The 17,145-nt window shown below is 35.1% G+C and overlaps 1 protein-coding gene across 1 annotated transcript in view; it reads left to right on the forward strand.

Moving 5' to 3' along the window:
• Window positions 1-17,145, forward strand: part of LOC103601483 (low-density lipoprotein receptor-related protein 1B-like) — a gene marked incomplete at its 3' end in the record, with an annotated part of 205,690 nt that overhangs the window by 13,725 nt on the left and 174,820 nt on the right. Inside the window, exons 4-5 of the mRNA XM_008585897.1 lie at window positions 138-266; window positions 14,461-14,718. Coding sequence (XP_008584119.1) covers window positions 138-266; window positions 14,461-14,718 — 387 coding nt within the window. The remainder of the gene's footprint in view (window positions 1-137; window positions 267-14,460; window positions 14,719-17,145) is intronic.

Genomic DNA, 17,145 nt, shown 5'->3' on the forward strand with positions numbered 1-17,145 from the left:
AGCGGCACACTGTAGCAGTGCGCCACCGGGCCGGCCCAATAGTCTATTTTCAAAGTTTGAAAAAATAAGTGTTTTCTTCAAGGGGAAAAAATATGCTGAATTAAACTGATTAGAAATGATGCAAATTTTCCTTTTAGATCAAGATGAATGTGCTGTTTATGGTACATGCAGCCAGACCTGCATAAATACGTATGGATCCTATGCTTGCAGTTGTGTGGAGGGCTACATAATGCAGCCAAACAACAGGTCTTGCAAGGCCAAAAATGGTAAGTTATGATCTTTTTTGTCCTTCTAGAATTTCTTTTCTTCTTACAGTTCCTTTTCATTAGAAATGTGGTACAACAATATGGACTTTGAACAGATAGATTTTCCTTCATTTTAATACACTGATCGGTAATTAGAAATCCAGAGCACTTCTTTCAGTTGTCACTGACCATTAGAAAACTCTTTTCATTACAGGAAGTTTCTAATTAGCAAAAACCTGTTCAAAAGAAATGGATTAATTGATTTGAATTACCCATCTCTCTCCTGGACCACTCTAGATTCCTAACTAGTTTCTGTAAGCTTGCTGCTTTGCCCTCAAAATTCACACTCCACATAATAAAGCAGTCTGCTAAAATATAAACCAGACCATGTTATTCTCTTGTTTAAAATCTCCCAGTAACTTTTACTTATCTTGAAAGTATAATCTGAACTTCTCACAGGACCTATTAGGGCCTAATGGTCTGGTACCATTTTCCTTTCCAATATTATCTCCCACAACTCTCTCATTTCATCATCCATGCTGGCCACACTGGTTTCCTTGTCCTTCCTCAACCTCATGGCTGTTACATTAACGTCATTCCACTTGCTATTTTATCTACTTTCAATGCTTTTCCCTGTGATGTTCATATTAATGTCTTTTTCTTATCATTTCAGTCTCAGCTAAAATGTGAAAATTCAGAATGACCTTCCCTAACCATTGTAGTTAATGACGTATACATACAGGTACTCAATGAATATTTGTATAAGGAAGGAAGGAAGGAAAAAGGAAGGAAGGAAGGGACAAAGGAAACAAAAAAAGTGAACTTGTTTTTCTAATTAAAGTTGCTAAAATGAGTACTCCACATTTAAGTATTTCAATTTCATGTTTCAAAACTGCCTTTTACTGTTTGCCTGCAAATAAAGCCTGTAGTTTCTACACAGTTTTCAGGCTACAGTAAACACTCAGTATTATTGATTTGCTAATGAAATACCTTTTAGATACCTAGNTTTTCCCTGTGATGTTCATATTAATGTCTTTTTCTTATCATTTCAGTCTCAGCTAAAATGTCAAAATTCAGAATGACCTTCCCTAACCATTGTAGTTAATGACGTATACATACAGGTACTCAATGAATATTTGTATAAGGAACGAAGGAAGGAAAAAGAAAGGAAGGAAGGGACAAAGGAAACAAAAAAAGTGAACTTGTTTTTCTAATTAAAATTGCTAAAATGAGTACTCCACATTTAAGTATTTCAATTTCATGCTTCAAAACTGCCTTTTACTGTTTGCCTGCAAATAAAGCCTGTAGTTTCTACACAGTTTTCAGGCTACAGTAAACACTCAGTATTATTGATTTGCTAATGAAATACCTTTTAGATACCTAGTAACAATAGAATAATGCTAATTTTTGTGGGCTGAATTAGCTTGGGAATACTACAGGGTGATGATATATATGATATTCTATCTGGCTTCTTCTAACTTCCCTTAAACCTGATTTCATTTTGTGCATTTTCTAATAATTATGTATTGATAAATTAATGAATGCCCTCCTTGCCCACTCCCCCGATTAGCAATTGGTAAATTAGTCGTGTGATGGAATTTTCTTTTCTGAGGTGAGATTGAGTGAAGCATTGGATTTGCTCAGGAAGCTGCTACTCATGACACCCTTTACACGTAACCTCATGTTCTAATTTCAATGATTTTCATGACATAGTGTGGTTAGTTATTGAGAGGAGATATTTATATACAAAATCACGAAGAAAAAAAATACTCTTTTTCTTTTCAGTTTACTTCTTCGAATTACTGACTTGGTTTCAGGAAGCCATATTTATTTTGCAGAGGCAATCTTTGAGAAAGATTAGGTCAGGTTATATGCTCCCCTTTTTCCCACAACTGAGAGTTCTGATTTAAAATACTGAAGGACTAAAGAAGTAGAAAGCTTGTTTTTTGCTGTTTCTATTGATCATTCTCTCTAGAGAATTATGTTGCAAATGGCAGTATTTCATCCATGTTGTTGCAAATGGCAGTATTTCATTCTTTTTTATAGCAGAGTAGTATTCCATTGTGTAGAGATATACCACGTTTTCCGTATCCACTCATCTGATGATGGACATTTGGGCTGATTCCAACTCATAGCTATTGTAAAGAGTGCTGCAATGAACACTGGATAACAGGTATACCTTCAACTTGATGATTTCCATTCCTCTGGGCACATACTTTTAAAATTTCATTAAATAAAATAAAGCCTGATACTCAAAATCAAATTTATTTTTAAAAAAATATTGTTCAAAGAGTCTACATTTACTTTTTACTCATCACCTTATATTTTTGGTAAGACAAAACCTGAGTTTTGTCCAAGCATCGAGAACTTGCTGAGAGCTTTATGTTTGGAACCTAAAGTCTGGCAAAAAGTTTAGGGTAACATCCAGTCCCCGTAAATATGAATGTTATACTTTATGATGAATAGTAATTGAAAATATTACTACCGGGCCGGCCCGGTGGCGCACTGGATAGTGCGCCGCTTGGGAAGCGCGGCGGCGCTCCCGCCCGAGGGTTCGGATCCCACATACAGACCAGTTCCTGCTCACTGGCTGAGCGAGGCGCGGGAGCAACACTGAGGGTTGCGATCCCGTTGCCGGTCCCCGGTCCGGTACGGGGGCAACACTGAGGGTTGCGATCCGTTGCCGGACACGGAAAAAGACAAAAGACAAAAAAAAAAAAAAGAAATATACTGATGTCTTCATCTCTAAGTTCTTAGCTTAATGACAATAATGGACTACCGAGTTTGAAAATACACAGTTGTCATAGGAATGTTGCTCTAGTTTATTGGTTAAGAAAAAGGAGTTGGTAGTAATATGTGTGTGTGAGTCTGTAACATAGAACTGACTAGTTCTACAGATCACATGGATATTCAAACCAATGTGTTTGTACAAATCAGGAAGAAAACTATCAGTTTTGCTTTAGCTTTTCTATACTTATAGCAAATAAACCAGAGGATATTTTTGGCTTCAGTAATGTAAAATTCCAGTTAATGCATCTGGTTTACAATTTTTGTGGCTGTTTTATTATACAATATTGTTGCTATGTCTGAGGAACACTAGGAGAAAATTATAAATTAAGCCATGTTTATCTTAAGGCTCTACCATTCCTTCTGTCAGTTGCCTGGCTGCTGATATCGGCCCTTCTTTTTACTTTTTTTCCTCTATAATTCTACCCTACTGTATTCTAGAATCTGACTTTCCCTTCAAGTCAAGCCAAAGTTCCCAGGCTCTCAGAAGCTGGGGAGTGGGAGAAACTTGGGAAGGTCAGAATGGGCTGGCCCCGGACAATGGACGTGTGTGAAAGATTACCAGGCTTTAGAAAAAATGAACAATATAAAAAATATCAAGCCCAGGGGGACCAATGGGAAACTAGAACTAGACCCCAAAAGAAGGTTCTGAAAAGGCCATACAAAATTTACAAAATGATACATGGGATAAAAGTTCCAGGGAGAGATGAAATAGCCTGTTATGTGAAGGCAGGGAGGGACAGAATCAATTGGCTGGGAAGCTGCTTATAAAAGTGCTGAACTAGTCCAGCCCAAAACAGTATCATGTTCTCTCCAACTATTCCCCCCAAAGCTTGCCTATGGGGTCTTATTTTTAATGTGACAATTGATAGTAATTAGGCAAATTGACCTAAGTTAATTGATTATCCCTCCTTTATAATATAATGCCTGAACCCAAGTAAATTCATAAGCCTTAAGAGCACCTTTTAGAAATAACTCTAATGGGGGGAGGGTATTGTAGGCACTATAGCAGATGGGGGAAGAGACTGTTAGGCAGGAGGCCTTTTCATTCCTATTAATTCATGTAAAGCAGACAAATTCTTTTCCTTTCTACGCTTAGTAAGATTGACTCTGCTGAATATAGAATCAATCTTTTCAGAGTTGGGAGGAACTTCAAAGGTTATCTAGCCTGACTGTACACTTGATACTATGTATTCCTTGGCTCAGAATTAGTAATTTACAAAAGAAGGAAAGTCTGCAAAGTACATTTTAAACTTTTGTTCAAATATGGGTGCTTCAACAGTACAGTATAAATGTCATGAGGGAGTGTTCATTACTTTGGAATGGAACATACATTTAAAAGCTAGTATTTTTCTAATTAAACATTAGGACTTGTCATTTGGGGGGTAAATAGTAAAATAAATAATGGTTTATAGGTACCCAGTAAAACTTCCTGTATATTTCTACATTTTTCTGAGAATAAAGTTTTAATAATGACTCGTTGAATCTGAAAATAAAAAGTTGTTTTTTTGTTTTTTTTTTTTTAATTTAACTTGCTTCCTTTAAATTGATTTAGGCTGACTTTGATGTAGAAATATGTATTGAATGTGGGCACCTGGGGTGGAAAGAGGGCTGATGAGGAACCTGTAAGAGTAAAAGTGATAATGAAGGGTGTTTAACTTATGAACTGTTGGCAATTTTACTCTTGATAAATTCAGGCTCGTTGGACTGTACTTTTCACTGTCTTGACCACTCACTGAAGGCAGGCACTTACCACAGCATACAAATTCTCCTGAACTACCAGAGCTCTACTGATTGCACTGAAGCAGTAGCAAAATAATTTTATGCTCATCACTGTAGGCAGTGCATCAAATGGTGCCCTGGGAGAGAGTGTACCTCTTTGCTATGGAACAACCAGTGTAGTGAGAGAAGAGAGCTCATTAAATAACTTCAGGATTCTGTTACAGCTTGTATTTTGCAGTTCATTGATTTAGAGAAAAAGCCAAAAAACAGAAAAAGACCGTTTAGGCAATGGAACTCTTAGCTGTAAGAATAAGAATCATAATCCCTATATAATTCAAAGCAGCACACCTGTAGATAACTGCTTTCTGTTTTCTTTGCTACTATTCTTAAAAAGAAAAAAGAGAGAAATAAAACAAAATATAACTTCCTCTGCTTCCTACTTCAAAACTCTAGGGACAATTTAACATCTACTAACATACACTGTAGTTTGAAATTTTCCTTTGGAGGTGGAGGAATCACTCATGATTTGTTACCAGGGCTGTTCTGCTTGTGGGAAGAATAGGCAGGCGCCTGTATAGTAGGGAAAGAGTGCTCTGCCTCACAATATCATCTTCTCATCAGCTATTAAGGAATGTTTGCAATTCGGTTATTAAAATGTTATTCCTTTGCTGTTTTTTAAAGCACTCCATATTAAAGTGGAAGTATTCTTAGGAAGGGTACCATATTAAGTCTTCCTAACCTTAATAACTTAAGAGATGTGAATCAGATCTGTTTCTGTATGCCATCTGGCTAAGAATGACTTCCCACATAATCACTGACATGTGAAAATTCACCACTCAGGATTTTTATTATTTTTAGGTAGTCTAAAGGCTAGTTCCTGCATAATTTATCACTTCATTGAGCCATAACTGTGAGTGGCACTTGATGACGTGATGACGTATGAGGAGCTCTTAGCTAGGAGTAGACCTAGTTGACCAGCACCAGTGTAGTAATACAGATTTGTTGTTCTTTATCTGTCACCTATGCATGGATGAAATTGTTTACACTATGGTAAGCAGTAAGTGCTAGAAAAGTAGTTCAGTTCCTAGGACAGAGTATGTGCTTGGTAAAGGGGTCTTGCTGGACGCTTTTAGCAATTTCTCAAACAGTCAGGAAGCAGAATGAGGGTGCTAAGATGTTGAAGGACAATAAAAGGATAGTAAGAAGACTGGAAGGGATTCAAAGGAGAATGGAATATTTTGCCGGTTTTGTCCTGTTATTTAGAGTAACTCTGGTGTAACATTAAAGAGCATTTTGAGGAGCTCTGCATAATCTCTATAGTGTGTCCTCTCCACCAGGGGCCTCGCTTGGATAAAAATACAATCCTAGTAAAAGAAAATACAATCCTGTTAAAAGCTGTGTGCTTGCTGTGCAAATACAACTGGAGAACAAGCTCCCCCATCTACAATCAGACTTTAATAACTAAGCCTCTCTTCTATAGAAATTCTAGAGCTTCCAAGGCTGCCTTTGAAATCCTGGCCAGATGACCAGGCCATTGAAAATATTTCTTTATTTTATGTAGTATTTCTACCTTACATCTTCTCTAGACCATCACTCAGTTGGAAATTACATCCCATGGAAGGACAGGATAAGAATTTCTTGTTGCTTTGCCTCCCACACATTTGTAACCCTTTTTCCCCTGGGTGACAGAGCCGCCAAAGATTACTCAAAGCCCATCACTTTCAAGCAGTGAGAAGCCCCAGAAAGGGTATAATATCCCAGGACTCTCAAGTATGAGGCATCCTTCCATTTGGGAAATTAACCATGAATTGGGGTTCTCTTCCTGCATTTAGTCTCCAGACCAAGAAGTTACAGGGAGAGACATAGGTAGGGGTTTGCTAAGTACAGTTTAACAAGTTTTACAATAGAAGCTGGTAACATTCAGTTAAAAAACAAGTCAGATGACCTTCTGTTAGGCAATTAAGTGATCCACTAACAAAGGCTTGATTTAGCCAAAATTCCTTTTCCCTCCAGCATCTTTTTAGTAACTTTACATATCAATTTGTAACTTGTCTGTCTTTGAGCCAGCAACCTTGCTGTGTTACAATTATTATCTTGTAACAGAGATTCAATAGCCTGGGGAAAATTTCCTGTCCTTTGCAAGGTCAATATTTGAAACTGCAAAGCTTTGGAAAACCAGGCCCCGTGAGGTGCATTTGTTTTATGAATCCTCTACAATTTCTGATGGAATTTCCATTGTCCAAATTACACAACAGATATTTTTTTCCTACTCAAACACTGTTAAAGAGTATGCCTGTGCTGGGGTATAAAAACTCCTCATAAATATTCTATGTTTGTTTGTTTGTTTGTTTTGCTAGGGGACATTGTCACAGCCTAGCAACCTTTCTTGAAATTTCTAATATTTTTTCCAGCAACAGAGTTACAAGATTGATAACAGAGAACATAAGCATGGTGTCTTATGTGTCATGACACCTTTCATTGACCCATAGTCTCAGAAAATAGCAGACATGGAAAGAACCCAGGTCTTCCATTTTCTTTATAATTTACATTTTTACTGTAAAGTAGAAGAGAACAGAATAATTTTGTCTTTTCTTATAAGAAGAAAAATTGTTTTTTTTCAGAAAGCCTTCAAAGCATCCCCTGCATCAATTTCAATTAACAAGGAGTGAAAAAATCTGGGGTAATAACAGCAATTAGAGAATGCCCCTTGGACACTCCTCCCCTTGGAGACCATAATTGCCCTTGACAGGGACCACTAATATTCTGCATATTCCTACTAGTCAAGCTTCCTAGAGTTATTTTACTTCTGAGAAGAGAATATATGTTGCATTGATTTTATTTTTAACAGTGTGTGAGCACTTCTCCTTAGCACTAGGACTCATACAGCCTCTGTCTGTGCTTTTCATGAAAGATAATCCTGGCCAAATTATTAGATAATTTTTATGTTAATACTCTTTGGATGTTCAGAAAAACATACTATCAAGTTACAAAGAACATATCTGGTAAAGTAGTTAGAAACTTGGTATAGCATTATCATTGAGTACGTAGAGTAATTAATCTTTATAATAGCAAAGCAGAAAATTAAGATCTCAAATATAGGATGTATGTTTACATCCTTTGGCAGCCTTGTCAGAAAACAGTGAAATCAATTAAATGACCTTTCCTTTTTCCCACCTCTAGATAATGAGTTTTCATCTATCTTTCTCCTCCTTATTCTAAGGTGATGATCTTATTTCATATTTTCCTGAGAAAATAAAAGCAATTAAAAGAGAACTTCTCACCAAATCTACCAGTCTATGTGAATCTAGAACTAATCACTCCACCTTCCTCTTATTTGAATTGAAGAACAGCCTGACTTTTCTCCTATAAAAGGCCAATCCTTCAATTGTGCACTAATCTCATCTTCTCTCATCTGTCCAAGGATTAGACACACACAATTGTCTTCTTTATTCATTGAATCACTAATATTTTCTTTTCTCCTAGATCATTCCCATCGGCATACAAGCACGTATACAAGCATGTTGTAAAGATGATGCAAAATGACTTCCTTTAAACCTATATTCCTCTCTAGTTGCCACTCCATTTTTTTTTTCTTTTCTCTTTGTAGAAAAACTCAAGGAGTGTGTTCTCTTTCTCCACTTCCTGTCCTTCTTTCTTGAAACTACTTCACTGGGTCTCACATTATTCTTATCACTCATTTAACACCTATTGTCAAGGTCATCAGTGCCCTCCAGTTGCCTAATTAGTCAATTATCATAGGTCTTAGCACACGACTAATAATTGTCTCCTCCTTGAATACTTTCACTTTTAAAGTAGCATGTTCTTGGAATTTTGCTCTTATAGTTAGTGGGCATTTTTTTTCTCAGTTTATTTTACTTCATTATCCTCATTTTGCCAGTATTTTTGGCATAATTTAGTGTTCAGTCCTTTGGATGTCTCTTCCTGTATATTCCCTAGGTCTTCGCATCCTCTATTGTGGGTTTAAAAACACACCCTCTTCTATGACTTTAAAAAATATATCTAGAGACTGAGGCTCCCAAGGTTTATCACCAGTCCTTACCTCTTTGTTGAACTCCAGACTCAGATACTGAACTGTATGTTCAATACTTCCGTTTGAATATTTAACAGAAATGCCAAAGTTTACATGTTCCAGACTGGCCTTTTGATTCTCTCCCCTAACGTTGCTCATTCTCCACTGTTGCCCATCTTAGTAAATGTCACCCCCATTCACCCAATTATTCAGGCTACAAAATTGGAGTCATCTTTGACTATATTCTTTCTCTCAAACTCTTTTTTTCTGACTTTAAAATACATTCTGAATTTGACTACCATCTCGAAGGAGTAGTTCTTATCCCCATTACTACCTACGCTTTATCTATCTTCATAGAATTTATCCCTGCCAAACAATATTAACTACTATTTGTTTACTTGCTTATTGTCTTTCTTTCCCACTAAATTAGTAGGTAGGTTCTATGAAAATAGGGATTTTGTTAGTTTTGTTCACTGTTGTATCTCTCGCATCTAGATCAGAGCCTGGCAGATGCCATGCTCAGTAAATATTTGTTGAAGGTATAAATTAATATGCAAATACAGAGGCAGCATTTTCTCTTTAGGACATAAATTAAATTTGGCTTTTTAAAGGACCTGTGTTTACAAACGGGAAATACGTTATAAATAGGAGTTACTTAGAAACAATTTTCAAACAAGCCAATATCACTTATCTTTTAAACTCAAACATTACCAATTTATAATATAGAAGGACGTGTCTGAGTTGAGAAAATGTGTTTCTATAGTTACAGTAGTTACTGCTGGCTACATACTCTCTTAAAACTGACTCTACTTCCTAGGTGACTAGGATATTCCAAAGTAGCCATTGGACACCTCTCAGTAATTAATGTGAATTGACCATTCCTGGATTGTCTGCTACTTCTAATATTCATTCAGTAACCTAAAATTTGAGCAAATTTTATTCTGAGATTCTGAGATTTGTTAATATAAACCTTCAATGGTTATTAAATTTATTTCATCATTTCCATGATTAAAATCACAATGCATTATTTATTTCATTGTACTAATTGAAATACATTATCGTTTTTAAATTTACACATTCAGTAAAATATCTTTAAAAACATTGGAGAGTCCATCTTCAAATGTTTTTCCATCTTTTATTAATTTATTGAATGCTTAACCAGATACAAAGTAAAGCTGTCGGATAATAGAGAAAATACCTCTTTGGTCTAGTTTCCATATGAAACAGGGAAATTGTGAGAGCTGCTAATTTGTGAAATGAGATGGCTTTTTTCTTTTCTTTTTTTTTTTTTGATGGCATGATATTATTTAGTTGTTCTTGTAAAATGAATATCCTTCCTGAGAAACAATATATTTTGGATACTATCACATTTCAAATTGAAATTGAAATATCCTATAAATGAAGGTATTAGTATTTTATTAGTAAGGTCTAAATTGCAAAATGATTACCTTGTTTTAAGGCCTATGGTTAATTCAGATTGGTTAGTTGTTTACCTAATGAACTTTAACAATGCCAAAGACAAGATTACAAAACACAGTTTTAGCCGTTGGACTAATGTGCCAACCTTGAATTCCTCATCTTCTTTGAATCCATAACTCCATCATTTAAAAGGAAACTAGCTAAATTAATATTCTTATAATTGAATGTAAGAACAGGAGATTTTAATGAAACCTTAAAAATGACAAGTTTTTATTCACACTGAAAACATTTGTTTAGCATCAATTATATGTCAAAACATTATTAAAAGTGAATAAATATACTTTTAGCATATTCTTGATTTTGAGTAGGTAAGAGTATGTTTGCAAGAATATGTAGTGGCTTGGAATTTAAATAGGTATTTTTATAACTCTAATAAAATTACCTTTTTCATGTTTCTTTCTCTTTTCAATTCACAATTTTCAAATCAGTCTTCAAGGATTGTGGTGCTAATTAATATAACATATATTATAAAAAAACAAATCACTTCTTGATCATACAGAGTACAAATACACATCTCTATCATTGTTTGAAGAGAGAAAATGTTATTTTTAATACTGTCAACGTATGAGGAGTGATGATGAATTTGAGGACAATTTTCCTCCTCAATCATGAATCAATTGACAGCCTGTTGTAGAGGTTTGTTCAACCTAAGTCCTGGTTTTCTACATTAGAGTGTTGACTTCGTGCTTTCTTGTGTTTCGGTCTCTTCTATGTGGAAAGTTGACGTTTATTATCTCTCACTAAGTATTGATGTAGGTATCCCTTTGACCAAAATGTGCTTTTCAACTATTCCTTTGGGAAAACTGTTTATTGACTCTAAGGATGACATTCAATAAGAGCATTACATTTATTCTTGTCAGTCTTTTATACTCATTACCCAAGCTAATGGTGCTCTTCAATTGGCATTTGGAAATGTGAGGTAATGATGCACGATAGAGATCAGATGCAATGCAGTAGAGACAGATTACAATCTTTGCTAGGACTTTTAAAGCTTTCATCATGATGTAGACTAAAAGATTTGTATCCTTAGATCCTAATGATTTGGGGGTTTCTTGCATTTTAATGGCTTCCCTCCCCCTTACTTAACCTTATATTTATTTGTCTAAAGAGGGAAACCACAGTTAATAATTAGCAGAAACACATGAATGTTACTTCAGTAAAGTACTTCACAACTAACATAAGTATCCTTCCTCCAGTATGTCATTTGTACTTTTAAAGTCTCCATTATAAAATCAATTCATGTCAGATTATGAAGCATCTGACTTTCTCTTTACTGGTTTTCAGTTTTTCTGAGGCTTTAAAATTAATAGTCGATATGTTTTTCATTAAAACAATCATCTGATTCACTCAAAAAGCAGCTATAAAAATCAAAAAAATTGATTGTGTTAAATAAGCAATTGCTTATGTTGGCCATCAACCTATTTTTATATCAGGGGAATCTCAGTGCTCTTTAGCATTCCAGCCTCTCTCTCCAAAGAATGTTTATGACATATTTAAATATACTTACTAATTACTAGCTAAGAAAATGGCTGTCTAAATCTAGACTTTGCGTAAAGCTTTGTAGCAAGGAAGCTCTCACTATTCGCTCATTTTGAGAGAGAGAGAGTTTCACTAAATGTCATTTTAGCTGTCAAATGAAGACAGTAAGCACTGACAATAGTGTCAGCATATCTTTGTTAACCTGATAACACAGCCATCTAAGACCTCTTTATAACCTGAGAAATTTATGATTCAACGGGTTTCAGGAGTGCCAAGGTCAGCTGGAAAATGGCAGAACTAGAAGAGTAGAAAAAAGACCAAGTCTGGACCACCAAATTAGAGAATGGCAAAGGCAAATGTCACACAGTTCAAGATAGATTTAAGAGGCTAGGAGAGAAACCGACTGGTTTACTAGGCTTAGATGTGGTCACTTGACAAGGTTATGTTATGCAGAGATGACACAATTTTCCCCAAAGCTTCTGAGAGAGCTATTTGTTTCAGAATAGCATTTTGAGATTTCTTTTTTGTTGGTTAATACCTAGGCAATCCATGATAAGCCTGTTGTTTCCACTGAGAAGACATTGTTTGGTTACTTAATTTCATAACCTCATTGAGGCATTTTTGTTTGTCTGTTTATTTTTGTTTCGTTGTTTCTATTGATTTTTATTAAATGAAAAAGGTTTAGTGTCTTTTTGAAGATAGGAATAACGGCTTGATTGAGAGAATTTGTTGGGGGGTAAAAACTCAAATACTCATTGAAAGCATTGGAATGCATTATAAGGTTTAGATTTTAAGCCTCTGAGGGAGTCCTCAGATCATCTTCATTTGAGGGTTTTTCCATCTGAGGGAAGCTCAAGGAGTCTGATATCCCTACCCCCACTAGAAACAATAAAGACCACTAAATAATACTGCTTCAATACATTAGACTTATTTAATTATTTTGGTCATAGCATATGAATTTGCTTTTTTCCTACCTTTACGATGGTCAGCATCAGTTTCTTATAGTATGATAAAATTACGTTTATGACATTTTCTGAATAGCCAGTCTTTCTCTGGATACCCTTTGTAAGTTCAAAAAAAAAAAAAAAGATTATTGAAAATTTGTATTGAATGCCCACTAAGTTCTAGGCTTTTTCTTAGATGCTAGAGATATAGCAGCCGAAGTAGATGAATAATGAATTAGAAGAGTAAATAAAACACATATTGTGTTTGGTTTTGATAGGAGAGAAATAAAACAGCGATGATGTATACAGAATATAGGGGTTTGCAATATTTAGAAGATAAAGTGGTAAGAGAAGTCCCCACAAGAAAGGTGACCTTTGAATAATGACCTAAAGGAGGTGACTGAATCAGCCATTCTGATATTTGGGGGATGATTATTTCAGGAAGAGGGAAGAGCCTCTGAGGTGGCATGTTCAAGGAACAGTAAGAACTGTAGTGTGTCCAGAATGAGATGAACAGGGGTAAGGGTAGTAAGGAGATGATGGAAATGAGGTTAAGGAAGTAATGAGAATACAAATCAGTTACAACTTTATAGATAATTATAAAGGCTTTGGCTTTTGCTTTGATTGGAGTGGGAGCCTTTTGAAGGATTGAGCAGAGGACTAACCTCATCTGCCTTAACATTTGAATGGCATAACTCTGGCTATTGTGTTGGGATACACCAAAGTGGAGGAAGGCTATATACACTGTAGATGGAAGCCAGGCGACCAATTATAAGGCCATTGGAATAATCTAGGTGAGAGATTATGGCAGCTTGGAGCAGGATGGTAGCAGTATTCACTGAGAAGTGGTGGGATTCTTGATATGTTTGACATCTGATTCAAAGGGATTTATTGGTGCATTGGGTGTGGGTCATCAAAAAAAGCTGAACATTACCAAATATTTCCTATTCCCTAATTACCAGAAAAGATAATTGTATATAATATAATTGTATAGCTAAACTCTCTCAACACTAATTTTATATAGGATTTTAATGTTACTTTTATATATGCTATTGAAAGTCTGAGCAGTTAGTAAATGTTCATCAAAAACTCACCAATCCTAACACGAGCAAAGCTCTGTTGTTTTAAAAAGTGGTATTGAACACATTCCTTTTATAGCCAGAATCTTATTTTCCTTACTTTAGAGAAGGAATGTGGAGGAAATGGCTCACTAATCACAATCTAGTCCGTAAGAGAAGGGGCAATTGCTTGGCTCTTGGTGTCGGTCAAGGATCCAATGAGGCCAATATCACAGGTGTACTCTTTATATAAACCTATGAGTTTTGTGGGTTTTACTCTATGAGAATCTATTTCTGACCTCATGCATTCACCTCAAAAAAAGAGTGCCCTACCTCATAAGTGAAGCCTACAAAACTGTGTGCAGAGGTCACACAAGATTCATCATCATTGCTAGAAAAAAACAACTCACAGCACTTCCTTTATTTACTGGCAATGAAAGTAAATGGCATTGTCCTCACCTTTAGACAACCCATTAGGACTAAGGAAATAAGGAGTACAAATGCTCACTGTAATATGTTTTCTTTGAAGTGATCTGAAATAGTAAAGCATATATATGTTTATTAAAAATTATTTTATAAGCAATATTTTCATTTTAAGAATGCATTAAAAATACAGAAGTACTTTTTATGAGTAATGCAAAATTGTAAAAAAAAAAAAAAGGAAAAAAGATTGACTCTCTTATTGAACTCACTTCCCTCTTTTTCTTTTATACCAGAACCTACAGATAGGCCACCTGTGCTTCTAATTGCAAATTCAGAAACAATTGAAGTTTTTTATCTTAATGGAAGTAAAATGGCAACCCTGAGCTCAGTCAATGGAAATGAGATTCATACTCTGGATTTTATTTATAATGAAGATATGATTTGTTGGATTGAATCAAGAGAATCCTCAAATCAACTCAAATGTATCCAGATAACAAAAACAGGAGGATTAACAGATGAATGGACAATCAATATTCTTCAATCCTTCCACAGTAAGTGTTTAAATTTAATAGTATATGCCACTCCTTAAGGATTTCACTTATAGACCAGTAGTCAGGATTCTCAGATTTCTACAACAGCTTATGGCTGTTGAAAAGCTATATATGTAAATATGAATGTACTTAAATAACTTTGCATATATATATACACATACACATACAGTTTCTCTATTTATGTAGGTAATGTATTGCAAAGTTAATTATAATTCTTCCTTTAATGCTTATTACAGTGTCACCTAGCTGGGAATTGTGTTTTTTTTTTTACCGAGTACTAGGTAGTTCACAATGTGATAGCGAAGGTGGGATTTTTTTGTAAAAAAAAAAAAGCAAGAAACAGAATTGATAATTATAAGTTCATCAACTGTAGCATTTTTATGTTTGTTAAAAATACCTTGAAAGCTGTTAGATATGCTAATTGGTGGTAACTACTTGTGTTTGTTCACTTTTTTCAACAAATCAAAGTTCTTATGCATCTTGTTCCAAAAATGTAATTTGTGATTCACTTTGATTTCTCATATCAGAAATTTGACAAACTAATAACTACCCTTTTCTTCCTGCATATTACCATAAACTGAAATCATACTGTTACATATGCACACATATTCTCTCTCTTCTTCTGTATATGGGAGTATAAGAATGTATTTCTGCATGCCTGGGGGAAACGTACACATGAGAATTTCAACGTGTGTCCATTTATTTCGTACTTTACAAAAAAAGAAACTTGTTCTTATAAAAGCTGCTGGCATAAAAATCTGTAGGAAATGAAGAAAAATGTGTACAATCCAAATAAGAAGAAAAAAAGAATGCTGTGCTAGAATAAATATAATTTTCAGATGTGGAATGTTTGATGATTTGAGTTCACTAAGTGTATTTGATTAAAATTTTTGACACACAATTAAAAGGACTGGTTATTGATCCTCCCTAACCATAAGGAAATAGTTTTATGTAATGTTTGATAACTGTGATTAGATTAAATAAATGGCTGGCAAAAATTGTAAAAAATGGGATATAAAGGTACGATTTGATATACTTAAGTGAACAAGAATGTTTAACAGGGTCCCAACACTTCGGAGATCCTCTTAACATAAATAAAACAATTGATAAAGCTATTTATTACAAAAATGGACCAAATATCCTAATGGGAGCAGTGGATGCTGGCTATTTCAAGGATTATATGGAGAAATGGTAATTCATAATAAATAGTAAATAACAAGTAAAAGAGTGTTGTCTTGTGAGGTTGAGTATTACAGACATAGGCTTAGTCAGCAGTTGGAAATTGAACACAAGGCCCCTGTTCTTGCCATATTAGTGATTACCTCAACTAATCTAAATGCATTTGTTCCTAGCAAATGAACTACTGGGCAGTCAAATAGCTAGAATATTTACTAAATTGCCAGTTAAAATTATTTTTAAGCTTACTTAAGCAAGTTTTTCTCTGCACTTAATATGCTCTAACAATTGCAGTTATTTCTTTTTAAATGTGTATTTTAAAAACAACTATTTTTCAGTACATCCTGGGAAGATAAAGTAATTACATATCAGACTATTTGTTGAAAATCATCTGTAACTTATATTGCATTTGGTTTATAAAGCAATTCTTGGCAAATCTAGAAAAATAAAAAGATATTTGTTTTTGTTAGACAATTCATAGAAATGCTGAATAGAATACTCATTTAGAATCATGAAAATGTAAATGCACTGGAAATATTTTAATTAGAATAAATAATTTTTGATGAAGTCAGGTTTAAGCTTTGCATTTTCATAGTTACTTCAGAAAAAAAGTGATTAAATGTGTGCAAGTAATTAAATGATTTGAGTGGGGCAGGAGTATGGGCAAAACTAGCCTCTTCTGTCATTGCCCGTAAGCTGTGCATTTTACCAACATGTCACAGAACAGCTACCATTGGATATGAGGGGCTCTGAATTCACCATGATAATTTGTAAATTTATAATATGTATAATTACATAAAATCTCTCACACTGTATCAGCAAAAATAATGAACTGACGAAAGTCTGCCTGAATACCTGTCACTCTATACTGTTCCACACATTATCTCTTTAGTTTTCACCCCCATTATTTTTAGGTGTTTTTCTCTGAACTTACTTGAAGAGAACATTCTTTTCTGAAAAATCCAAAAAAATTTTTTTCAAGGGATTACTAATGAGGAGGAAATCAATCATTACAAGTCAAAGTGACTTGCATTTAAAACTTGCATAATCAGGGCTGGCCCGGTGGCGCACTGCTACAGTGCGCTGCTTGGGAGCGTGGTGGCGCTCCCGCTGAGGGTTCGGATCCCACATACAGACCGGTTCCCGCTCACTGGCTGAGTGAGGTGTGGGAGCAACACCGAGGGTTGCGATCCAGTTGCCGGTCCCGGTCCGGTACGGGTGCGACACTGAGGGTTGCGATCCGTTGCCGGA

Source organism: Galeopterus variegatus, unplaced genomic scaffold, assembly GCF_000696425.1.
Source record: "Galeopterus variegatus unplaced genomic scaffold, G_variegatus-3.0.2 Scaffold3750, whole genome shotgun sequence".
NCBI lineage: Eukaryota > Metazoa > Chordata > Mammalia > Dermoptera > Cynocephalidae > Galeopterus > Galeopterus variegatus.